This window comes from Mauremys reevesii, linkage group 7 (assembly GCF_016161935.1).
Source record: "Mauremys reevesii isolate NIE-2019 linkage group 7, ASM1616193v1, whole genome shotgun sequence".
In the NCBI taxonomy this organism is placed as follows: Eukaryota; Metazoa; Chordata; order Testudines; family Geoemydidae; genus Mauremys; species Mauremys reevesii.
In genome coordinates this window covers 115,996,740-116,024,002 of record NC_052629.1, presented here as the reverse complement: position 1 = coordinate 116,024,002, position 27,263 = coordinate 115,996,740, and the positions used below count along the sequence as shown (strand labels likewise).

Here is a 27,263-nt window from a genome sequence, read left to right as displayed (position 1 = left end):
TGGAATAAGCCATATCTTTATCTACAACAGTCATGCTAAGCGCTTATTCCTGCCAACCCAACCTTCATTTAACATGTGAGAATTAACAAGGCTCAAGTGGCTAAAATCAGGGTTATGGTAATATTAACACAAAGTGACTATTTCATGGCATGGGAAATACTATACCAGCCTGGTGATTCATTTAGTCCAGTTTTCTGTGGCTGACAATGAGCAGAACAAGCTGCTTCACAGAAAGGTGCAAGAAACTCTGTTATGGATAATTATGGCATTAGAAGCATCTTCTCAACCCCCACATAATTAGTTAGTGATTGGCTCTGAAACATGAGAGTTTAGAGCCCCTATACATTGCTACAACCTTATCTAATATCATTATGGATGGTCTCATTACCCGGCTAAATCTCTAATCCCATTAAAAGTTAATTGGCATGAGTTAACTACAGCGTTTGCTCTGCTTCTGTGTGATAAAATTTGCTAGGATTTCTATCTGATGGACAGCTCTCTAGTAGTCTTTGCTCACACTGATACATAATGGGAGTATTGGCTTCAGGTGAGTTACTCCTTATTTATGTGAGTGTGCGATGAGATGCAGGCCCTGTGTCCTCTTGTATGTTGTCACAGCTCTGCGCACAGTATCAGTGCTCAGTAAGAAATAATAGCCTAAGACTGCCTGGATATGTGCATAGACTACAGTATACTTTTGGGGTGCCATGGACCAGTTTCTCTTCTCATGGGCATGAACTAGGGGTAACGCCACTGAGGTGACAGCATGCTATTGAAGTCAATGGAGTTACACCTGTGTAAAAGTAGCATAAGGGAATGGAGACTCAGGCCCCAGATTTCTGAAGCCTGCTCTCATCTGCAGCCTTGGGCTCGTTTCCTTGACCTTATGTGTATTGCCAATAGCTTTACTGAGTTCAGTGGAGCTACTCTGACATCAGCTCCTGGTTTCAAAGGCTGACTGGCCTAGAGTTAGCCTTTACTCTGGCAGGATCAGGCCCACAAAGAGAAAAACAAAAACAAATCCATCCATTGGATTCGAACGCTTGTGCTCTTAAGGCTCTTGGACTGAAGCTCTCACCAAATTATTCAACCCTGAAAGATTTACAAAGATCCCTCCTACAAAGGCAGAGCAAATTAAGACCCTCGGAGACTTCAGGTTTGATTCTCCCCTGTGTTCTATAGCCATTGACACCTGCGCCACATGGATGCAAAATGGTTATACAACAGTCCTGTTCCGGTGGGGTAGCATCTTAACAAGTGCAAAGTAGGTGTAAGGTGGCTGTACACAATGCAAGACAATGGAGAATAAGGTCCTTCATTGTTTTATATGCCAGTGAGGTCTGACTTGGGAATAATAGTTGATGCCATCAACTATGACATCCTTAGCCAAGCCCATGAATGCGCTCCTGCTGAATTCTCCCTTCTGCTGTCATGCTTTTGGGGGATACAGCTGTGGGAAGACAGACTTCTACTTGAGCTACGCTTGGGACATTGCACTTCCTAGATTGGAACTTTGATTTTCTGAATGAGCATGTTATGGCAATTATTTAATTAGGAGAGTCCTTGCTCTTGGATCATCTGTTTACAACTGGGAGTAGCCGATGTCTTGGAAGTATGAGTAAGGGATTTTATCGTGGTGGAACATAGTAAGGGACTCCTCCACCTTCTGGCTGCACCCAGTAATTCACAGATCTGTTTCTTGGCTTTGTGGTAAAGGAAGTGTAAGCACTTGCTGTGTATCAAATGTTACCATCATTCTGTGCTTTGCTGGCTCTACATCTAGATCCTCTCAACTGGCATAGAGTTGAATATGCTGATTATGCACTATATGTATCTTACGACTTTAAAAACAAACTGTGTATTTGTGGATAATCTAAGCACTCTACCCAGATGTACAGAGACTCTTTTCTCAATATTCTCTTAATGTTATATAATTTTAAGATTAGCTTAATAATAAAAATGTTAAATCTGTTCTTATCAGTTTAATATCTGATATGTCCTTTATTTGAGGACTGTATATTAAATTGATTTTTGAAACAGGGGGATGGAATAGGAGCGTGCTCTGTCCACACCATGCATTGACCTGGTATTGCAGTGCCTCTAGGAACGGTGCATCTCCTTTTGGGGAGAATATTCTGGTTAGAAAAGCAGACCGAGTTTCACTGGGAAGATGCTGATTTTGTATGGTTTCTTTAAAATGGGAAAGTAACTCAAATACTTTCCTGGTGGACTGTTTTCTCTAAATAGACAACCTATTCTAAATTCTCCATTACTGAGGGACAATCTTCACCCATTGATATATTTTGCTTTCCGCCACCAACTCTCTGTATAACTTTTTTCATGAGTAATGTACCCGAATGCAGGGATGCTAAACATCTAAACTGTATTCTTAAATTCATTCACCTAAATTTGGGTTATTGCGGATTATGCACTATATGTATCTTATGACTTTAAAAACAAGCTTTATATTTGTGGATAATCTAAGCACTATATCCAGATGTACAGACACACTTTTCTCAACCTATGTATTATATAATTTTTTAACATTAGCTTTAATAAAAAATTTAAATCTGTTCTTATATTAAAAAAAAAAAGGGTAGAAATGTCTCCTTAACCCTTTGTACCAGGGTCAGTAAGAAGTGATGCCAGTCAGCAAAGGGTGTACTGAGTACCATTAACCAATTTTTAAAAGGTAGTTTTACCTCTTACACTCATGGTTTATGTGAAATGCTGCCTATGTCTACATTCTGTCCTTTGATTAGCTCCATAGCTACTAAACCAATTATTTGTTTCCCATGTCATATGTTTATTGTAGGCAGATGCTTCTGGATCTCCTCCTTAAATCTGGAAAATCACTCACCTCCAAAGTTGTAGCGTATCATCATTTAGGTGCATCACATTAAATCATGTATCAACTGTACATTCAAATGTGAAAACCGAGTCAAAAATCATTTATCGAAGAGCAACAAAACAGTGGTGTTTTCAGTGCACAGGTCCTCAAGCACATGCCCTTGCTAAATAACATAGACATTACAGCTGGACTGAATTGAAGGCAGAAGCCCTGTCTTGACTTGTATTAGGAGATAGACTTGTCTCTGAAGTGCTACAGCAAGACTGATGAGGATATCATAGAACATCAGGGTTGGAAGGAACCTCAGGAGGTCATCTAGTCCAGCCCCCCTGCTCAAAAGCAGGACCAATCCCCAGACAGATTTTTGCCCTAGATCCCTAAATGGCCCCCTCAAGGACTGAACTCAATCCTCTGTTTAGCAGGCCAATGCTCAAACCACTGAGCTATCTCTCTAGGATGGCTGTACTTCCAGGGTGACTGACTAATTGCAGACACCTTGATTGTCTGAAGTGATGCATGGTGGTCACACAACCACAACCACCATAATCTACTCCAACACAGTCAAGGACAGTTTCTCTGTTCTTCTAAGGCCATTTTACACAAATGAGGCAGGGGGAGCATTCTGTTTCGCAGGGGTGGAAATCCTGTACCAGCTGCCCCAACCCCACTGTAAGGGGAACAGGAAGGTGGCATGAAGTAGAACTCTCAGTTACACCCAATATTCCACTGGAAGCTTCCAAAGAGGGACAACTAACTTGTACTGGCATCAGGCAGCTTTGAATCGGGGAGATGCAACCTGCTCTCAGTGGCTCCCCCTTCTCCATTCCATCCAAGCTCCACAAGAAGAAATGGAGGAGCATCAAGACCACAATGTTCCTCTCCTTGGGGTCCATGACAGTGCATGGAAAGGTATTTGTTGACAAGGCCAAGGTATTTCCCATCCCCTCTAACTTTAACACACTTTGCTTTAATACACCAGAACACAACTTGTCTCAGAACAGTAAAGCAGCAGAAAAGGAACTTATTGTTGGAAGATGAATGGCTCCCTTTTTCTCCTTCTGGGTCTATAGATACAACTGGTGGTAGACAAGTGTGAGAAACTCACACAAACTATAGGAATTCTTACCATGGCATTGACAAGTTACATGGTGTTTCATAAAAATCACACTCTACATATATCTGACAGGCTTCATACACTTGGGGGCACGTGCCTAGCAAATGCCTTGATGTTAGCGCCAAGAAAATTCTTTGTTATTCAGGTCACATCAGCTAAGAATCTGCTGGAAAATTGCGTTAGGGAGCTTTTAGTGTATGAACCATGGAGTTTCCTTAGAAATATATAAAAGTGTGTACTCTTTTATGGACCTACTTTTAGGGAACTTTGTTAATTTTGGTCTGTGATATATGTAATAGCAGTTTACATGGAATAAAAATTGAAGACCAAAGTGACAAAAATAATGCTATATTAAAATAAATCAAATGATATGCTGCCATTATTCTGATACAGAATTTTTACACAGCAATATTAATACATGTACATGACAAGAAGTCAGGCAGCCTATTAGAATAGATTTTAGGGTTTCTTTTAAAATATAAACTACATTTTAATACATAGTTTCAGATGAGCAGCACGTTTTATGCCAGATTAAGTAACAAGTCTTTGAACACTAAAACAACATATAGAATTCTTTGAACACTTTTTACACTTAGATGCTTTGGTTTAATGTGACAGTTTTAAAAAATGTAGAAGCTACACCTATTGGTTAAATTGTTAATGTAGTGATGCACCTAACCTACGAATACTATAATAATTACAATAAAGTTACCAAATTTAATCTAAATACACTTCTTTTGACAGTCATCTTATGCTTGGCTCTATACTTCTGTACAACCCGCCCCCAAACACACACACACACACACACACACCCCACATTTTTAATCAAGCTTATTCAAGTATAAAAATATTGGCCAAGAGTTACCAAGCGACGAGTGATTTTGGAAGCTTCCATTTCTGGGCCCTGTCGGGACATTTTAAAGGGGCATGATTTCCAGAAAGTACTATAAAATTGCCAATCACTCCCCTTTAAGATATCTCAGTTTGGGCATCCAAAAATGGAAGCATCTGACAGCAGTAGTCCCTTCTGAAAATCTTGGCCATAACACCACAGTATCTCAATGTTTGTTTTCAACGTTTACGAGGCAAGAACGTATGTTAAAGAATTTCCTCTGGCATATAACTTGTTAATCACAATAACAAGGAAAAATGTAAATACATGAAGTGCCTGTTTATGGTTAAGAACTGCTCCTGCTAAAAAAAGACATCTTCGTTTCTGAACTCTGGTAAACATTTGAATCTGCTAGGAGATATCCGTAGGCAGGCCAAGTTAGGCAGACATGGGCAGGTGTGATGCATTCTTCTCCCAAGAAACGGGACCTGGAAGCAAGTATTGAAAAGGTCAGAAGTGACAAGAGGAAGCAGCGTCAACAGCAGGTAGCAATAGTACCCATTGGTATGCTGAGATGGAGGCAGTGACACGAGGTCATCTTTTCCTCCAATTTTATAAATAGGTCTATTGTAAAAATGCATTAACCTTAGTCATCAGGTCCCTGTTTTTCCATCTGTACTTCATACTGGTATCTGCATGCAGTGATCTAGATGGACTCCTGCCTTCATGACTCTTTGCTCTGTACTGCCATTACAAAGCAGCCACAAAGCAGCACAACTGGCCATAGGAAGATCACCCAACTGGAGAAGAATTACCTGGTGGCATACAGCTCCCATAATGGCTTCTATGTGTCACTCCTGCTTCTGCCCCCACTATTCCCTGTGCCCAGCAATTCCTGGCTTCTGTAATGGCTTATTGGCCTTAACAGTGCTCTAAATTATGTCCAGAGAACAGATAGATCAGGACTGGAGAAGTTCAATGGAAACTTAAAAGCCACCTTTGTGCACAATTTCAAGTTGTGCTGTGCTTTTCTTGGTGTGTATATCTATATTAAACTGACAAAACCCCTGGATTAAAAAAATGTTGCTTGTGCCAACTTAACTCACTTCCCTTGTGCATATGCATTATGATACAGTGTTTGGTTACGTGATAATATACTCTTTTTCCACAGGATCCCTGCCTTATTCAGCTCTAGCATCTACTCAGCATGTGTGAAATATGGTTTTGCTAAGGCTTGCAATTTGGCCAAATTTGGGCATATTTTCATGGGGAGAGCAAAAGGTACATCCCTGAGACAAAGGCCCTGCTCGTAAGCCTGGGGACACTTCGCTTTCCAAGAAAAGATCACTAGATTTTTTTAAAAAACAAAACACATTTCCCCCCATTTTATTCTTGGAAACAGCTGAAACATTTTGGCTGAAACCTTCCAAAAAGCTCAGCCTGAGGCAGTCACCTGGCATGGGAAATTTCAGCCCAAGTAGTTAAAGTTTGACAAAGCTACAAACAATTGAAAACAAGGTCTTACAATGGGAAGTGTCAGGCAATGTTAATCAGAGGCAGTGCTACTAGCCATGCCTATAATACAGATCTGTAGATTTAGAACCTAGGAACATCTTTTCCTTCCAGTTCTATTATTTCACAAAATTAAATGAAAGTAATTTGACTCTTTTCTGCCATAAAGCTCAAATATGTCTGTTGCATAAATTACAATCTAATATTTCTATTATGGAATTGCTTAGAGGGCTGTACATATACATATGAAGACATTGGGGGATGATTCTCCTCTTACTTACACCAGTTTTATCTTAGTGTAACTCCTAACTTATTTATATCAGTGGGAAAGGAGATTCAGACCCAGCACCTGTGACCCAAAGAACCTGCAGCCTAAGAAATCCTGTTGTGTAACCTCTTTTATGTGTTAAAGAAAAAGGCTTGTCTTGGAATTGTTCTCTGCTATGACCTAGAGGTGTGTGTGAAAAAGAATGGGATTAATTTAAATGTAGAGTGAGTGAAACACTCCAAAAGGATAATACAAACGTATTCCTCAGTCTAAAAACTGAGCAACTCTCAAAACAGCTATTTACCATGTGATACTCTCATACCACACCTCTACCTCGGTATAATGCTGTCCTTGGGAGCCAAAAAATCTTACTGCATTATAGGTGAAACCGCGTTATATCAAACTTGCTTTGATCCACCGGAGTGCACAGCCCCCCACCCCCTCCGGAGTGCTGCTTTACCGCGTTATATCCAAATTTGTGCTATATCGGGTCACGTTATATCGGGGTAGAGGTGAATCCCGAACCTAACCATGGGCCCAATCCCACAAGTGCAATCTCCAGTGAAGTCGAAGGGAGTTTCATTGCCACATATGACAGATTCAAACCCAAGGAAACCAACACTTATATCCTCGCATGCTTGTCACTAAAATGGCACATTGGCCAATAAGGACAGAGGCAAGTGGAATGTGGCCAAGTAGCTAAAAAAAAATACTAAAAAGTTGAAAAAACCCCACATACAAAGCAGCTTAAAGGCACCTGTCTTGGCAGCAGTCAGTGACTGCGGGGAGGACAACGTTCACCCTGAACTGTAGTGGTCTCCCCCAGTTTGACACTCAAGCCCAAGCAATTTAAATGTCCTGAGGGGCCCACACAATTTCAAGGAACCCCCAGTGTGGGGAAATCCCCAGCTGGCAAAGGGCCAGCATACATGGCTCCCATGCTTCCCCCGATGCCGACTGAGGAGAGAGGGAGGGTGAGTGGAGTGCAGTGCTCTCAGACTACGCCAGTTGGCATACAGTCCCTGGGGAGCTTTTGCCAGTCAGCACAAGTTAGAGCAGGTCCTGTTCTAACCAGAGCTGGGGCAGAGAATCAGGGAGCCATAATTGTCATCTGCTCCCTTTCCCCCCACCCCTTTATTAGGTTGCCTCGTGTCAGGGGCTGGAGCCACCTTTTGCTAGGCACTTCCCTAGGCTAGGCAGAGCCAGTTTTTCCCCACAGCTCAGTAGGAAGCAGGCAACGGATCAGCGACTCTCTCCTCTCTGCAACATAGCAGGCAGCCAGCAGGGGAACTGCTTACCAGCTGCAGTCGGGAAGGAAGAGCAGCTGCTCAGAGCACAACTGGCTCACACCAGAGCTGCTGCTGATGCTGTAGGAGGAGTGGGATGCAGTTGGGAAGGCGGTGCCCACCGCTGCCTCCTCAAAGCCATGGGGCTGATTCAAACACTTCAATTTAGAAAAATTACAAGGGGCAGATCAGGGAGCACGTTTTCCCCATCCACAATCATGACATTTTCCACCTCATACAATTGACCTTAATGGCCACAGATTGCACAGCATTGCCCTAGAGATACGGTGACTGATGCATCACAAACAGAGAGAGAGAGAGATCTGCCAGGACACAAATTCATCTTCATAGTCACAGGGTGTACATTTCTGGGTTGATCCTTAGTGAAACAACGGTTTAAACCTTTTGCTGTACAATATGTACAGAAATAATAGTTTACTCATTTTATACATGGAAAAGTATGTTGGGGTGTGGGGGGAGATTGGTGTTTAATTTGGGAGGAAGGACTGTCCAGTGATTTGGGCGTAGCCTAGTATTTAGGAGACCTGGGTTGTAGTTCCTGCTCTACCACAGACTGCCTGTGTGATCTTGGGCCAATCAGTCTCTCTGTTCCCCATCTGTAACATGGGGATAACACCACTGCCCTACCTCCCAGGGGTGTTGTGAGGATAAATATGATAAAGATTGTGAGGTGCTCAGACACTAAGCAAATGGGGGATGGACTTTAAATAGAAACTAAAGGGCAGGTCTTCACTAAAAAGTTACATCAGCCCAGTTACAGCACTCAGGGGTGTGAAAAATCCACATCCCTGAGTGACATAGTTAAACCGACTTAATCCCTCATGTAGAAGTCACTAGGACAATAGAAGAATTCTTCTATCAGTGACGTTACTGCCTCTTTGGAGGTGGACTCACTACAGCCATGGGACAACCCCTCCCGTCGCTGTAGTGAGTGTCTACACTGAAGCGTGGACATAGCCTAAGGAACAGTTTTCTGCAGTAAGTGAAATGCTTTTAGTGGTCTCAGAACAGTTGCTACCAGTCAGGAGTCCACCACACAAACTCATCACGTTTTATTTAACACAGGTGAGAGTTTCCGCCCAAGTGAGCGCAAGGCTAATGTTTCATGAAGACTAAATTGCCTCGCAATGTAGGTTAGTCTTTGCAGAGCACGTTTAAATTCAATGGCAAAACAGTGTGGGCAAGTATAAAGTGAAGGTGTGTGGTTTGTACCTGACCTGCAGACGAATGAAATGTTTCAATACTCAGCAGTCCTGGTCTCTCAATCCTCACACACTAAATATTTAGAGGAGAGGAAAGAAACCTTGAGGAACACGTCCCCCACTTTATCTTTGAAAAGATTTAATTTCACAGAGTACAGTAAGTCAACTTTGCTTTCTATCTGTCAAGTACAGTAGCCTGGTCAAGAGCATAAGTTTAAAATTAACCTTGTAAAAATTGTAAACGTCAGTGACCAACTGTAAACCAGATCTGGATATTCCTCTTTATTAACTGTACCACTATGTACAGTCCGCTAAAGAATATAGTGGACATTAAATTATTGTAATAATAATAATAAACTCATTGAACAACTAGGTCCTGATTTTCATTTACAGTGAAGCTTCCTTACATCCTTCAGTTAATGAAAGGGGCCTTAAAATGGGAGTAAGTGACATTACTTAGTGCAATCTGGTTCCTAATGCCTTACTGGAAGATTTAAGGGTATATTTTTAGCTAGACTGAGACCTGTATTTTCTTTCAGGAAATGAATTGCAGACACAAAGTTGTGAAGTTGTGCCTACAATCAGCTAGTCAGAGATACAACTAATTTGTACTGCACTCACAGATCTGAAATTAGTATCTTCCACACATGGCTACTCTTAGGTCACATATTTTCTTTGGCATGACCTTCAAGACGACCCAGTTTTAAAATTATGGTCTCAAACCTGTCGGTAAAAACACTTTCAAAATGAATATATGGTTCTGATTCCATTCTATGTCAATTTCTCTCCCATCAACTTCAATGAAAGGACTAAACCCTAACAAAGTTTAGCTCAACGTACCTATTTGTACGTAGTATTTTGGGTTACGTGGCTGCTGTTGACTATGCTTGGAAAAGACTTGGATCATGCTGTTAGATTTGCAATTAAAGTTAAGCATTGTGACAAGATATTCCAATGTGGCTTGTACTGTATAAAAATATCGGTCAGAGCTAGATGGTCAGTCATATGTTTTTGAGCATCCGTTTAGTAAAGGTAGCCTTTAATCAGAGTTCTCAAATGCAATTTCTACTTTTTTGGAAACCAATATCTTTTTTTATGGCTTTTTGTGGCATCAATGGATCTTTAATAGTAAAAGCACAACTGGCATTGATGTGGAATATCAGGGAATACGCTCCAATGAATACACCAGGTGCCTACTAATGTTGTTGTTATTTGTGTGACTACTGTAGTTCTTACTCACTAGAGTAGTTCCACTGAAGCTACTGGCACTTACTTGTATTATCAAGGACTACTTGCATGAGAAAGGGCATCAAGAGTTGAGCCCTGGAACTGTGAAATACTGTTTCTATCAAATAATGCAAAAAACAAACAAACCGTACAGTACTTTTGACCTTGGGTTTTCTTCAGAATAATTTTGACAGTAATATATTTCTTTACGTATGTTCCTTCAATGCTGTTTCCATAAAGGAGCAAACTGCTGGGTATTGTAACTGACACTATGGATCCCTACGTTTTTACCATGTATAATTTTTTTATGCAATTTGACTTACAACAAAATATATTCACATTTATTTCTGCCTTGTCAGTTTCAGTGTCGTAAGAACCGCCATTAGTACATACTAACTTTATTACTCAAAGGATGACATTCTTCTCCCAAGTCGCCCATTGGTGTGCACATTCGGAGGCTGCGAATCCAGAGACTAACAGCGCAGCACATGTCGCCCCCACACTGTAGATCCTTGTCGCAAGCCTGAAGTTTAATAAACAGATAAATAGTATTAGGCAAAGAAAAGCACTCCAAAAATAGCACAGTCCACTGCTTTTTGCAAATGTCTGAGCTACACTTTTATGTGGGAAGCTTACAATACATTGAAAAGATAGCAAGCTACAACGGCTCATTTAACATTTATAACAACAGAATCTAGACCTGTATGTTTAAACAAGCCATGACTATGTAGGGGGTCTGAATCAGGGCTGAAGGATCAACTCTGCCACCAGGTACCCCCATGTATCTGGGAGGGGTAAAACTGGCATTAGTCTACAACCCCCATTCAACTTCCCAAAATGCTGTCCTGAATAGTGATGGCCTTAAGCATATGCTGACATTCTTTCCAATTCATGGCCTGAGGTATTTGTAAAAGGCGTAAAGTGTGCCAAATAGATAAGTGGCCCTGTCTTGAAGAGAAGCTAATGCTGAGAAATTCATAAATGAATGTAAAGATTTTTGAATCATTTTTCCTTCTAGATTCTAATGCTAGTGTTTTATGGTTGAGTGCCTTTGCAAATGTAAGACTATTATACTTTTATCAAAAAAGTCCTCTTGGAACTAGATAAAATAAAAGCTTAATCAGGGATGTTATGATTATTATCTAGACCATATTCTGCATCTAAATTAAAAGGGGTTTTTAGTAACTGAGGCCTGGTCTACACTAGGAGTTTATGTCGAATTTAGCAGCGTTAATTCAATTTAACCATGCAACCGTCCACACCAGGATGCTAATTAGTTCGACCTAGAGGGCTCTTTAGTTCGAATTCGGTACTCCACCCTGACGAGGGGAGTAGCGTTAAATTCGACATGGCTATGTCGAATTAGGCTAGGTGTGGATGCAAATCGAACTTAGTAGCTCCGGGAGCTATCCCACAGTGCACCACTGTGTTGACGCTCTGGACAGCAGTCCGAGCTCAGATGTTCTGATCAGCCCTACAGGAAAAGCCCCGGGAAAATTTGAATTCCTTTTCCTGTCTGGCCAGTTTGAATCTCAATTCCTGGTTGGACATCGGGGCGAGCTCAGCAGCACTGGCAGCGATGCAGAGCTCTCCAGCAGAGGAGTCCATGCAATCTCAGAGTAGAAAGAGGGCCCCAGCATGGACTGACCGGGAAGTCTTGGATCTGATCGCTGTGTGGGGCGATGAGTCTGTGCTTTCGGAGCTGCGCTCCAAAAAACGGAATGCAAAGACCTACGAGAAGGTCTCCAAAGCCATGGCACTCAGAGGATACAGCCGGGATGCAACGCAGTGCCGTGTGAAAATCAAGGACCTGAGACAAGGCTACCAAAAAATCAAAGCGGCAAACGGACGCTCCGGAGCCCAGCCCCAGACATGCCGCTTCTACGAGGCACTGCATGCCATTCTCGGTGGGTCTGCCACCACTGCCCCACCAGTGACCGTGGACTCTGAGGATGGGATAGTGTCGACGGGCAGTTTCTCGGCGATGTTCGCGGATGGGGAAGATGAGGAAGGGTTTGTGGAGGCCGAGGCAGGCGACAGCGCTTACAATACTGCTTTCCCCGACAGCCAGGATCGATTCATCAGCCTCACAGAGATCCCCTACCAACCCTCCCCGGCCGTTAACCCGGACTCTGAATCAGGGGAAGGATCAGTCGGTAAGTGCTATAAACATGTAAACATTTATTTTTTAAAAAACAGGAATAAAAACTATATGAAAAGAAGGTCAATACATATAGGGATTGAACAGAAATCCTCTTGGGACAGTTCCACAAAGCTCTCGGAGAGGTACTCGAAAAGCCTCCGCAGGAGGTTCCTGGGGAGAGGTGCCTTATTGGGTGCTCCGTGGAAGCACACTCTTCCGCGCCAGGCCATCCTGAGGTACAGTGGGAGCATTGCCTCGACCAGCATGGCAGCATAGGGCCCTGGTCTGTGCAGGGATTCACGCAGCATGCGCTCTCTGTCTCTCCTAGTGACCCGCCTCAGGGTGATCTCGCTCGGCGACTGCTGCATCTAATTAGGGGAATTACTGTAATGTTACTATTGTGAACGCTTGACTTTTCCTTTGCATAACAATGACCGTCGTTTAACAGCCACGTGGTGGAGGCTGCAGAGGGAAAGCATACAGGGATCTTTCCCGGGGACAGCCGCGAGGGGCTGGAACAGGGTCAGACTTTATGCTTTCCAGATTGCCTGCAGCAGGAGGGCACTGCTATCCATTAACTGTTAAGCAGCCTAAAGTTTACGGCTTACCAGGCCTGGCTGCTACACGGATTCTGCTGTCCTGCCCCGCTTGTTCGATCTCCAGTGCAAGACCCCAGGCAATGAAAGCGAATGCCGAAAATTCGAACTTGTCCTGAGAGCACATGAGATAGGTGCCCTGTATGGTCTTGTTCACAGAAACTGAGTAGACTGTGTTCAGTGTTCGCAAACATGTATCTTTGCAAGGAAATCACTTCCTTTTTCCCATCACACAGCTGCGGCTCTTTCCCGAACTGCCCCGGCATCCCCCTCACAGAGGCTGGCGCACATTAGGCGGCGAAAGAAAAAGACTCGGGATGAGATGTTCGCTGAACTGATGGCCTGCTCCAGAGCCGAGGTGGCCCAGCAGAGCCAGTGGAGGGAGACCCTCTCTCAGCAGCAGCGCTCACACAGCGAACGGGAGGACAGGTGGCGGCAGGAAGACCAGCAGGCGACTCAAACGCTGCTTGGACTAATAAGGGAGCAAACGGACACGCTCCGGCACCTTGTGGATGTTCTGCAGGATGGCAGGCAGGAGCAGAGAGCCCCCCTGAACTGTATCTGCAACCGCCCTCCCCCGCCACAAAGTCCTGTCCCCCCCTCACCCAAAATCACAAGAAGGAGGGGCGCTAGTGGCCGTGAAAACTGTCACTCCACCCCAGCAGAGCGCTCATGTACCAAACAGCTCTCATTCCCTAAAGTATGAGAATTGCTTCCCTTCCTGGCTCACCCAATCCCAAATCCCAGTTTCATCCCCCAACTGTGTAGTTGAGTATTAAAAATAGTTTGCTGTTCATTACTGTTTCCGTCATGTTTCTTTGCAGAAGACTTTGTGTGAAGGGGAGATAGGGGTTTGTTAATTGCATAGGACAGCCACCATTACCAGGGTACAGACATGGGGGCAGGATCAACAGCAGGTCACACACAGAGTGCAGTCACTAGGCACCCGGGTCACTCTGGGAGGTGTCTGCTGCCCCAGGTCAGTCTGGGAGGTGTATGCTGCCCCAGGGTCCGAGCGCCTGGCATCCACAAATGGCAAGGCAGGCTGCCCTTACCATGCCCTTCCACCCTAGCCATGAACCTCTCCGATGCCCTGAGCCCCAGCCAGAGCCATCATCCCCCTACACCTACTCACCCTTCCACACACCCCTCACCCCTTCCTGCAAACCCACCCCTTCCTGCACACCCTCCTGTAACCGTCCTCCCCCCAGAGACCGCTGTAGGAGCAGGAGCCTGTCAGTCCTCGAGTGTAGAAGCGGTCTGTACATCACTGCACACCGTACCCACCACAGTCTGCGTCCCTGTTTGAACCCTTTAACGCGAAGTCGTTAGTAAAGAAAACTTTGTTAATTAAAAATGTTCTAATAACTTTATTTTTAAACGTCTGTTGGAAGGGGGGAAACCTGGTGAACGGGGTATGTAACCGCTGAAAAAAGTCAATAATAACTGAAACAGGGGCAGGTTCAGCTTCTCTGTAAAGAGACTGGACAGTCATAGGTTACCCTGCTCTCTGAGGAACCTAGCTTTCAAAGCCTCCCGGATGCACAGCGCTTCCCGCTGGGATCTTCTAATGGCACGGGTGTCTGGCTGAGCGTAATCAGCAGCCAAGCGATTTGCCTCAACCTCCCATCCCGCCATAAAGGTCTCCCCCTTGCTCTCACAGAGATTGTGGAGCACACAGCAAGCTGCAATAACAATGGGGATATTGGTTTCGCTGAGATCCGAGCGAGTCAGTAAGCTCCTCCATCTCCCCTTGAGACGTCCGAAAGCACACTCCACCACCATTCTGCACTTGCTCAGCCGGTAGTTGAAGAGCTCCTTGTCACTGTCCAGGGCGCCTGTATAGGGCTTCATGAGCCAGGGCATTAGCGGGTAGGCTGGGTCCCCGAGGATCACTGTAGGCATCTCCACATCCCCAACACTTATTTTGTGGTCTGGGAAGAAACTACCTGCCTGGAGGCGTCTAAACAGACCAGAGTTCCTGAAAACACGCGTGTCATGAACCTTGCCCGGCCACCCGACGTAGATGTTGGTAAAACGTCCCCTATGGTCCACCAGTGCTTGCAGCACCATTGAAAAGTAGCCCTTTCGGTTAATATACTGGCTGGCCTGGTGGGCCGGTCCCAGGATAGGGATGTGAGTGCCATCTATAGCCCCACCGCAGTTTGGGAATCCCATCGCGGCGAAGCCATCTATGACGACCTGGACGTTTCCCAGGGTCACTACCATTGAGAGCAGTAGGTCAACGATTGCATGGGCTACTTGCATCACAGCAACCCCCACGGTAGATTTGCCCATGCCAAAGTGGTTCGCTACTGACCGGTAGCTGTCTGGCGTGGCAAGTTTCCAGAGGGCTATGGCCACTCGCTTCTGCACACTCAGGGCTGCTCGCATCCGGGTGTCCTGGCGCTTCAGGGCAGGGGACAACAAGTCACACAGTTCAAGGAAAGTGCCCTTACACATCCTGAAGTTTCGCAGCCACTGTGATTCATCCCAGTCCTGCATCACTATGCGGTCCCACCAGTCCGTGCTTGTTTCCCGGGCCCAGAATCGCCGTTCCAGAGCATGAACGTGACCCATTGCCACCACGATCTCCGCGGCATGGGATCCCGTGCTTTGTGAGAGGTCTGTGCCACTCTGACACTTCATGTCCTCACCGCACTGCCGGAGCCTCCTCGCCCGATTTCTCAGCATCTGACTGTGGAAGAGGTGGACGATAAGGTGCGAGGAGTTGACAACGGCCATAAGTGCAGCGATGATCGCAGCGGGCTCCATGCTCGCAGTGCTGTGGCGTCCGCGCTGTCACTGACCAGAAAAGTGCGGTAACAGATTTCCCGCCGGCGCTTTCAGGGAGAGAGGGCGGGAGTGACGGTTGAATGACGACAGTTACCCAAAACCACCCTCGACACATTTTTCCCCCAGCAGGCATTGGGGGCTCTACCCAGCATTCCAATGGGAAGCAGTGACTGCGGGAACTGTGGGATAGCTGCCCAGAATGCACCGCTTCCAATGTCGACGCTTGCCCCGTTAGTGTGGACTCACAAAGTCGAATTAGTGTCCTTAGTGTGGATACACAAATTTGAATTCATAAGGTCGAATCCACAAATTCGACCTAAGTTAAATCGAACTACTCTTGTAGTGTAGACATACCCTAAGAGTAGCTTGGCATAAACAGTCCACACCCAGATAGGTGCTGATGTGAGCTGTAGAAGGAGGGGCTGTTCATTGTAAATTTCAACTGTTGGTTTAAGGCATACGGTACTTGTATAAACACAAAATGAACTAGGAATTGCTTTGTGCATTTTGAAAACCAAAAATTTATGAGCAAGTGGAAATGCTGGGGTTCAGAAGTGAATGGCTATACATGTTCATTCTTGTTAAAATACATTAAAAAAACCAACACAAAAGGTTATAAGGATTTTAATTCTAGCATTATAGGGCCAAATCCCATTCTACTTGCTCAAGTGAGGAGTCTCACTGAAGTAATGGGCCTCATCACATAACTAAGATAAACTGAATCTGACCTCCCCCCTTTCCCCCCCCCCCCCAATATCTGACAGCAGGACTGACAGGCAAAAAAGGGTTTTGATCAATTGTCTCAAACAGGCAAACTGAGAACAGGATGCATAAGGAATCTTAACTGATCTGAGGGAGACATTACCGTCTATTGAAACAAACCCTCATTTTAGAAAAAAGTGCTAAAGTATCTTATACTGGGATTTACATGATAAATGCCATTCTATGTACTCCCCCAGGTAAATATTATGCCATTTCAAACTCACATCAAAATACATATTTACTGAACAGATAGTAACTTAGAAAAAGCTCTTGGGGCTAGGGAAGAGTAATGAAACAGCATATATAACCAACCTGTGTAGCACTCACATTAAAATATATATTTAATAAATTCAACAGCTGTTACAAACCAGTCTAAATACACACTTACCCAAAAGACTAGTCCAACTCTAAAACTGCTGTTAGAACCTCTCAGGTAGATAATGTTTGTTTTCTAACCTTCCATAAACAACAAAATAAATCTACTGGTCAAATTCTGCACTAGTGACACTGGGATAAAGCCAGGGGCGACTCTAGCTATTTCGCCGCCCCAAGCACGACGGCACGCCATGTGGGGGGCGCTCTGCCGGTCGCCGGTCCCGGCTCCAGTGGACCTCCTGCAGGCGTGCCTGCGGATGTTCCACCGAAGCCGCGGGACCAGTGGACCCTCCGTAGGCATGTCTGAGGGAGGTCCACCGGAGCTTGGACCGGCGACCGGCAGAGCGCCCCCTGCGGCATGCCGCCCCAAGCACGCGCTTGGCGTGCTGGGGCCTGGAGCCGCCCCTGGATAAAGCCACAATATTGCTACTGATTCAAAATAAGTTCTTTTGGCTTTACAGCAGAGTTTAGCAGTGGTGCAACCACATGCAAAAAGTTTGAGGAAGACAGAGTAGTCTGAGAATGCAACCCCACTGAGGTACACGTAAACAAGACAATTCAAAAAGGGGAGGGGCTTCCTCTTTGTTCTCCTGTTGTCCTGTCTCTGGAATTTGGTCCTTTAATTTTGTATATAAAATTAAATGATTAAGTCTGTCATTTGAGGTGGGGGAGAGGGAAGATGCTAACACTACCACTGCACAGAATCAAGTTTTAACTAGTTTCAGAGTAGCATGTCTGGGTGCTTATCAGACCCATCTTGTGCTGGTGCATTTTGAATTAATCAAATGCATGCAAATTTACAGCATTAATTGCCCCGGTCTTGTGAATGTTGTACAGCTGGCAGTGCTTTCGCAGAAGGCAGGGAAACTCATGCTATGGTGATCTAAAATCTGCTTCTGAACATGAACAACAGGCTGTACATTTGACTACCATGCTACTCTTTATGGGTCATATTCTGGCACCTGTGCTCACCCTGAGTAGTACCTTACTCCCCAAGGAGTCCCATTCATTTCAGGGGGCCTACTGGCAGAGTGAGGTGTTATTCAGTGTCAGTAAGGGTGGCAGAACCTAGCCCTGAAACAATAGTGAATACATTCTAAATAATAATGACACTTAAGGCATTGTGTTAGTCAATATTCCTTTTCAACCTGATCTTCAGTTATTTCCTCTGGAACTCATTGAAGGTTTTCCCTCTAAGAATTAAATTACATTGTCCCAAATCCTAAAAAGGGATGGCCCCGCCATTCACTTTTTAGGTCCCCACTTTCTCTTATCTCCAACCTTTAACTTAAACAAATATTCCCCATATTTGGGGCATAACACGGTGGTTACTTAATGACATTCCTGCTCCTCAGTCTGCGTTCAACTAAATTCTTGTGGAAAACCCTGGTAACTTTCTGTATGCTTTATTTGTGATTCAGTGTCTGAACCAAAGTCGATTTAAGTTAATGGAAAGACCCTTCCTGACTTCAATAGGCTTTGGATCAAGCCCTTAAATCAGACATGCCAAACCCATGAAAAAAAATGCAGAAATTGGGCTTGTTTTTGGCTTAATTAGCTTGTGAGTTGCTTGTTGGCTAGTTTTTGGCTTGTAGCTTCTTTTTTTTTTTTTTGATCAGCTCCCAGCAAGCAGGGGCAATGGGGGAAAAGAGAGTCAGGGGTGCACAACGGGCCCACCACAGTCCCAGACTGCACGCCAGGGGGGATCTAGTCACAGAGTGTTGGGGTTCTTAGGGATTGCCTTGTTTTGAAATGGGATTAGCTTGTGTATGTCTTATTGTGAAAGTCGGGGTGCTTATCTACCACGGGAAAGTTGGCAACTGTGCCTTAAATTCACAATGCTCATGCATGCTGAGTGTACACTAAAAAGAAAAACTAACAACGCAGTCACCCAGTGTATGAGTGTACAGTGTATGAGTGTACATGGTAAAGGGATGAGTAAAAATACATTTCAGTTTCAAGCAAATAGCATTTTATAATTCTAATACACTTTTCTGTTCTAATCCATTCTGTTCTAATCCATTTAGTCCATTTAAAGGTGTAGCTAAGACTTTATTGGCAAATATTTAGACTGGACCTACAGTGTATCTGGAAATATTCTTAATGTAAAGAGATTTTCAAATTCTCAGATATTTCAAAACTCCTTCACAGTTTCCCATGTGCAAGTAAACAGGTTCTGAACAAAGTATTCCCATTGATTAGACCAGAACCTTGTTAAACAATGAAATATCTGTTGCCATGAATACAATTTCTAAATGGTTACATTATGTACTGAAAATAGGCTTTAAGATGTCCAAAGAATGTAAATGCTTAACTATTAATCTAAAGCCAACATTGAAAAAGAACAGTTTACACTTTAAAATAATCTAACAGTTTTTATTTAAACAATGAACATATTAAAAAAATTGTATTTTTCACCCCAAAAGTATATTCTAATAAAAAATAGCGACGAACAATTCGCTATAAACTAATGGCCAGTTCAGGAAAGAAAAAAAAGAGAGAGAGAGAGAGAGAGAGAGAGACAGAAAGAGACAGTAAAGCATTGTGCTTTCTGAACCTTTTAAAGCAGGTGCATTTCAGCGGATGAAACCAATAGAATAATCTCAGAATGTATTTAAAGGAAATTAAGCCTGTACAGATATTAGACATTTTTAACATCAATTTTTAACTGGGCAATTGGAGACAAGTTATAGAAGGAAAATGAATGGACAGTAGAGTTTTAAAAACTCTACATACATTAATACACAATAAACCCTCTCTTAAAAAACCATTCAAGGGATGAATAAAATTGACTTCTTAACAGAGATACTCTTCTAATAACGCTAATTCTCTTAAGTATGATTGAGGATAGGTTTGGGAGATTGGTCCTGCTTTGAGCAGGGGGTTGGACTAGATGACCTCCTGAGGTCCCTTCCAACCCTGATATTCTATGATTCTATGAGATCTTTTAGGGACAATAGGAAGTTAAATGATCAAGTTTCACTGCATATTAAATGTTTAAACTGGAAAGTACTGTGGCTAATTCTTTAAAGGGACACGCAGTCTACAAATCTCAGATAGAACTTCAAGGGGAAAACTGACAGCTGTCAATCCATCTGCTGGAAATAAGCTAAAGAACTGAAAGGAGGTGGATTTCCTTGTGAGAAAAGTGAAATCTTGTGGTAAGTTATGCAAGAAGAAAAGCAAAATCAAAGGAGGGGCATTAGCTGTTACTGGGAATCGGCTCCAGCCCTGCTTTTCATTTTAACTAGTTACAAATAAAATGTCAGTTGCAACTAGTGCGAACTGTCCCCCCCACAGGGCCAACCCGTCTGGGCTAAAACTGTCATCTCCACCCTGCAGGCTTCAGTGGGAGATCTGCGTGAGGCAGGACCGCAGGGTGGGACCCTGGGCCTGGACACAGCTTGGGGGTGAAGCTCAAACCAAGGGCAAGGATGTTCACCAGTCAGAAAAGTCATTTCATCTCCTTTAACAAACTCTTCCTGCCCTACAATAACTCCCCACTTGGTGCAGACCAGGCGCGGGCACCTTTGCACTGAATGTGCAATAACACCCAGCCAGGCGGCGGCAGAAAAGAACTTCAGGGGGAACAGAATAAGGGCTCTGCTTGTTCCCGATGCAGCAGCTGCTGGCAGAACGCAGTGTGGGCAGGTTAGGCACCCAGCACCCACATGATGTAACAGGAGAGACCCCATTACCTCCACAGCCCCCAGCACATGGGACCATCCACCCCCATAGAAACCCCCCAACATCAGAGACCACTGATCCCCAACCATCCCCAGAGACTCCCAGGATCTGGGACCGTTCCCCCGCCCCCCGGGAACCCCAAACCATCCTGCAGAGACCTCCAGTACCTGGGACCATCCCCATAACCCCCCCGCAACCATCCCCGCAGGGATCCTCAGTACCTGGGACCAGGAACATCCACAGAGACACCCCCAGAACTTGGAACCGTTCATCCCATAGGAACCCCAAACTATCCTGCAGAGACTTCCAGTACCTGGGACTACTGGCACCCCCCCCCAGCCCACTAGGACCACTCACCCCCAGGACACCCCCAGCACCTGGGACCATGAACCTCCCACCCACCCCTGACGCCCCCTGCACCTGGGACCACTCAGCCCCATAGAAGCCCCCAACACCAGGGACCACTGATCCCCAACCATCCCCAGAGACCCCCAGGACCTGGGACCGTTCCCCCCCCGGGAACCCCAAACCACCCCCCAGAAACACGCAGCCCCGTTTGCCCCCCGTCCCAGGAGCCGGCTCAGCCCTGCCCCGCTCCCAGCCGGAGCCGGGGGCTGGGACGTTCGCGCGGCGCTGGGCGGGCTCCCAGGACCCCCGGACGCCCCCGGCTCTCACCCCGGTGATGACCGCGGCGTCCCCCGCGGAGAGCAGCAGCAGCAGGAGGGGGGCGCAGCGCATGGTGCCCGGAGCCCGGTGCCCGGAGCCCGGAGCGGGTCCGCCCCGAGGGCAGCGGCGGCGGCAGCTGGAGGAGCAGAGCCGGGAGCTCGGGCCGCTCCCGCCGTTATAAAGCTCGGGGCTGCCATTCAAAGGCAGCGTGAGTCACCCACCCGCCCCGGCAGCGCCGCCGGGAGAGCCGGAGAGGGGGAGAGACTGGGGGGGGGGCACGCCCACGCCCACGGGGGGTAGGAGAGCGACACACCCACCCACCGGGGGTAGGGGGAGCCACACACCCATCCGCTCACTGGGGGTAGGGGGAGAGACACACACACACACCGGGGGTAGGGGAAGCAACACACCCATCCGCTCACTGGGGGTAGGGGCAGCGACACACCCACCCACCCACTGGGGTAGGGGCAGTGACACCCACCCACTGGGGTAGGGGGAGCGATACACCCACCGACTCACTGGGGTAGGGGGAGCGACACACCCACCCATCCACCCACTGGGGGGATGGAGAGCGACACACCCACCCACTCACTGGGGTACAGGAGCGACCCACCCACCCATGGGGGTGCGGGAATGGAGAGAGGCGCACCCACAGGGGCAAGGAGAGCAACATACCCATCCACCCACTTGTGGCAGAGGGAGCAACACACCCACCCACCCACTCACAGGAGGAGCGACACACCCACCCACTCCCTGGGGGCAGGAGGAGCGACACACTCACTGGGGACACAGGGAGCAGTGCGCTGGTACAGAGAGGGTCGAAGTGGCACGCACAAACACGCGAAACAGACACACAGGTTGATGCAGAGGTGCTGATAAGAGAATTGTGTAGTGGGGGACACAGGACAATGCACACAGTGACACGGCACAGAAAGAGAGGCATGAAGGCCAACACAGTGGGCTACATGTGCAGTGACCAGAGGCACCCATGAGGGAACAGATGCAAACACAGGGATGCAAACACAAGTACAAGATACACACACACACACACTATCATAGTTTGGGATCAGCCATTTTTGAACTGCAACAAAATGTTGCGAATCATTGAACCAGTTCTTCAGCTGACGTAACTGTGCATAGCTTCACTGAAATTAGGGCCACTTTGCACCAGCTGAAGATCTGGCCCATTATTTTTGGTATCCTAGACATTTAAAACTGGCTGATTTAATGAATGAATTACTATTTTCTTAGTTCAGATATCCAGCATTTGGAGAGTTAGACTAGCTATTTGAACGCCAAATGTGTTGAGCCCCTCAAAACCCAACAAACTTCTGGTCAATTCAAGAGGGGAGAAGGGAAGAATTTTATCATGTCTCATGTGCAGTCAGTGTTTTCTTTTAAAATATATTCATTTACAATTTGGTGTGAATTTTATTGCTCTGCGAAAGGTTCCCAGTTACCAGCCCTAAAGGTTGACATTATAGCCATGGAACAGCTACTCATCCATCCCACACTACCCTATAATGTCCCTCCAACTATGTTCTGCTGGGAACACATCTAGGAGTAGAGGATAGTTTAAAGCCATTCATGTCTTGGCCTCTTAGCTGAGTCTACTGACCAGGGGGGTAATTAGTGCCAAATGGGGTCACATATCCAATGGGACATGGAGTGAAATCATGACACTCATTTCAGATAGGACGTAAAGCAGCTATGATATTACCAACTTTTGGTTGCTACTGACTTGTGCTAGATCTGGATTGGTGATCTAGAGGTGAAAGGCTCTATATACACCACTACAAATTCCCTGCACCAGTAATTTTTTGAGAGTGCAAATTAAGAACGATTTTTTCTGAAGAAATGAACTCAGTCCAAAACTATATGGGGTTTTAGTTCATCACAAAACCATAATTTTGAATCAAATTAAATTAAAAGTTTGGTGCCTTTCAAAGTAAAAGGATTTACCATTTTATGACTAGTATTTAGTGAGCTTTCCAAGGAAGAATGCCTGGATACTTGTTGACTTCAATGGACCATAGAGGCTCGCATTATATCTTTCCAAACCTCTGGACAGATTTGCTGGTTCCTTTCCTTGTCCATGTCTAACCTCACAGTCAGTATTGCCCCACTGTTCTACAGTAGAGAAAAGAAGTACCTGCAGCATACTTATTTCTCTCTCTCTCCCTCCTCTTTTTTTTTAAACCGAATATCTGCTTATCCTGTAATTTCTTTGCATTGTCCTCAAACTACTAACATCTGGAAACAGTATCATTTTACAGCACCGATCAACCATAAATGATTTTAAATTTACAGAAAAAGTTAATAAAAGAATATGTTTCCACACCACCCATCTCACAAAGTGTGTCAGAACTTCAAAGTCCTTTTATTTCTTAAAATCAGTCTTGAAGAAGAGCCTTGTACTAGTTCCTGTTGTTTTAAGCATTCTGGATGGCCCTCAGTCAGCACCTCTGGAACATGTAGTATTTCTTACATTAGTGGCATCATAGGGCCTGGCTCCTTTCTCTCCTTCTCCCCGCAGAAACTGGATAGATTCCAGTAGTTGTCCCTTCACCATATTCTTTTAAGTTCCCTCTACCATTTCTACAATTCCCAAGCAACAGTCTATTTACAGTGCTGACGAGACTTTTGGCCCTCTCCCTAGAACCTGAGGGGAACAGAGGCCTCTCTCCCTTGAGGCCTCCATGGTACTGAGCTCAATTAGTCAGTCGGTCGGTCTGTCTGTCCATCCACCCTCTTTCTCTCTTCCCCCAACTTTTGGGGCTTCGTTCCTGCCTCTTTATCAGTCTTAGGCTGAGGGGGTAATTGGCTCCTTAGACCTTCCAGCCAGTTAGCCTGGTTTTTCTCAGGGGGAACTAATTAACATCTGAGTGATCAGAGCGCGTGCTCATCTGTTCCCACCCTGCAGTCTGTCACAAATGGATTCTCAGCTTGAGGAATAACACAAATACCTCCATAGTGTCCTTAGCAAAGGATCTCTGTGCTATTTCCTTCTGCCCTGAGTGGCAGGGCTGAGCTCTAGGAACAAAATAACTATACTTCATTCAGCAGCCTTTCCCATATGTCCATGTTTCCCAAGTCAAACAGGACTATGATCAAAATGGATTTATTTCTCATTCCTCCACAGAGATAACTTTCCAATTTACTATTTGCGGAGTAAAAGGATATCAGAATCTAGCCCTTCAGTGGTATTGTGTCTTCCATATTAACATTCCAAACTTCTGCTAGGACTTTCATGATGATCAAACCTATTGCATCCACTCCTTTTATACCAGGAAACACAATACTATTGAGCCGTCAACTCCTGTCTCCGATAGGCCCAGGATTCCATCATTCACTTGTGACATTTTCGAACAAACACCTTCATGCTTTTCCCCCATGCTGCCCCTCACACTTGGGAGGTGCTCCTCATAAAATCCACAAATCTACCCCTTCATTCTCCTTCAAAACACTCAACTTTCTCCTTTGCCATGAGGCCAGCAAAAAGCTTGACTGTGGTTAAGCTGCTGGTGTCCTGAGATCACTGCCTATCATGTTGATCAATATTGTCTCAATGTTTCCTTGTACTCCCTGCCTGTCTGTCTCATTTGTTGTCTCTTTGTCTTATAGAATGTAAACTCTTTGGGGGGTAAGGACAGCCTTTTTTTGTTTGTTTTGGGTTTGTACAGCACCTAGCACAGTGGGTCCTGGTCCATGATTAGAGCTTCTACGTGCCACAGTGATGCAAATAAATAAGTGCCTGTAGAATTATACCCTTGCTTGTTTCTGATAGGTTCACCCTCCCCTCATAGTAAAAGTTTGTGATTATATATCTGTATGTATCTCAGATTAGAATCCTGATTGATGTTTTTTAAAGCAAGTCACTTTCGATGAAAAGGATTCCTTTACGACCTTTGCTTTCAATCTGCTGACTTCAAGCACTTGTGGTAAGTGGGATTAAAATACTATCCTATAATGCTATAGTATGACCCACTTGGAGACACATGCTACATACATTCAAGTTGGGAGTTTCAAAGAAGCCTAAAGGTACCCAACTTCCTAATGCCTTTAAAGTCCTTTGATATTCTACCCAGAAGGCCATGATACTTCCATGACTTATCTTTTTATTTAACCCTGCTTGCATTTTACATCACCCTCAGCAATCCATTAAACAGCAGCTTTTTTAATCACAAAAACTCTAATACCAGAATTGGCAATACCATCCTAAATTAATAATGATACTTTTAAATGTGACACAATAAGTTATTGTTAGGTTTCTAAAAGCAATTGAGATCTTATAGTCTAAATTAAACCCTTATTTTTAGATTTTCAATGCAGTTAGTAACTGTCTTTTTTTAAATTCTTTTATAAACTTCAGTTTTACTGAAAGCTAATTGTCTATGAGTAGGCACTCTAATTATTTGGTCTATTCAAGTGATAATGTGCAACAAAGTTTACAGATTTCTAAAGAATAAGAATACGAATATATCAGTTATCTAAAAAGACTATTTTCTCATTAAAGAAATAAGTAAATGCATATAATACAATACAGGACACGAACATTAACTTTTTGTCCTGAAAGCTCGGTTAATAACTAATGTGTCTAATTTGTTTGATCTTTCTTTCACACTTAGTACAAAACAAAGGTCTGAAGTCATCAAAGCTTAGTCCAAGTTCTGTGGGTTCTAGACAACAGGAAGAATAGTCATGTAAATCAGACGCTTCTGGGGATTAGTGTAGGGTTATGAACCAAGTCACTAGAATATTATATACCTTTCCCTAGCACTGCATAGACGACATTTTTCCCCTGAAAGAAAAATGGTCAAGCAGCTGAAACAGCTGCCAACCAGGGAGCTCAGAGATGGCCCACTGAGGCAAAGATACACTCACCACCCTAGGCAATTTGAGGTGCAGACAATCATCCTAGTGTAACATTCCTTGAAATGCAGAACAGTGGAGATATACTGTACTGCTACAGCCTATGCTCTCCTTCTTCAGCGCTTTAGAGCCTTGCATTTTCTCTGCATCTGTATGAAGAATCAATAGAGCTGGTTGAAAAATAGGGTGGGATTTTTTGGTGAAAATTTAGGGAAAAAATAGTTTGTTTTCGCTGACGTTTTCTGTGGGAAAATATAACATTTCATCTAAATATTTTGGCTGAAAACTAAAATATTTAATTTCAAACTGGCTCCAGGGTGTCTCACAGGAGTTGTAGGTCAGGTCTTATATTCCCGTTGTGTTCTTTGGGCTGGACCGTCTAACTCAGTGATACTCAGACCTGAATGGTTCAGGAGCCAAATTAGCGATCAACATTACACAAAAGAGCCACAGTAGTGTGAATTCATTGTTTCATTTAGTATAGTACTATTCATATTCAGTATGACGGGAAATATTTAGTGTGTGTGTGTATATATATACGTGTGTTATTCTCCAAGCAAATAAGTTAATAACTTAGTGCAAGTTGATAACTTGATTGGTTAGTAATATAGCAAAGGCATCCTGACTGGTTAATAATTATATCACACAGTGTTTTAATATTGTGTGTTGTAAAGAGCCGCAGGAGACAAATTAAAGAGTCACTTGTGGCTCGTGAGCTGCAGTCTGAGTATCACTGCTCTAACTGGACTACATCACCCATTAGGTACCACAGCCAGGAAAACCTATGATGCACCCTTTCCCCTCACCAAGGGAACCGCAAGTGTTGCATCATGGGAAATGTAGTCCAATCTGAGGTCTTAGTCTATGATGGAGAATGGGAGCATAAGGCAGTCAGACTGCAATACCCATGAAACACCATGGTGCCATTTTGAATTTAAATATTTTTGGACAAAATATTTCAATTTTTTCTGATTAAATATTGAAAATTTCTGCAAAAAGCAGGCACTTCTTGTGAAAAATGTAGTTGAAAACCCAATTTTCCATTAAAAACAA

General features: G+C 44.6%; 1 protein-coding gene and 1 non-coding gene across 20 annotated transcripts in view; one reads left to right on the top strand and one right to left on the bottom strand.

Moving 5' to 3' along the window:
* Window positions 1-1,930: 1,930 nt before the first annotated feature.
* LOC120369568 lies at window positions 1,931-2,120 on the top strand. The gene has a single exon (XR_005583244.1). It is a non-coding gene; the product is annotated as a U2 spliceosomal RNA (small nuclear RNA).
* A 2,177-nt stretch (window positions 2,121-4,297) lies between these two features.
* The window catches only part of PROK2 (prokineticin 2), a 227,257-nt gene continuing 204,291 nt past the window's right edge, over window positions 4,298-27,263 (bottom strand). For 18 of the 19 annotated variants that reach the window (XM_039482569.1, XM_039482570.1, XM_039482576.1 and 15 more), the window contains 2 exons: window positions 10,711-10,836; window positions 4,298-5,285 (listed from right to left, as the gene is read on the bottom strand). In XM_039482569.1, the coding sequence (XP_039338503.1) occupies window positions 5,160-5,285; window positions 10,711-10,836 (252 nt within the window). In that variant the 3' untranslated portion in view covers window positions 4,298-5,159. Of the gene's footprint in view, window positions 5,286-10,710; window positions 10,837-21,347; window positions 21,417-27,263 lie in introns of those variants that run through there. The other variant, XM_039482588.1, reaches the window with a different exon arrangement.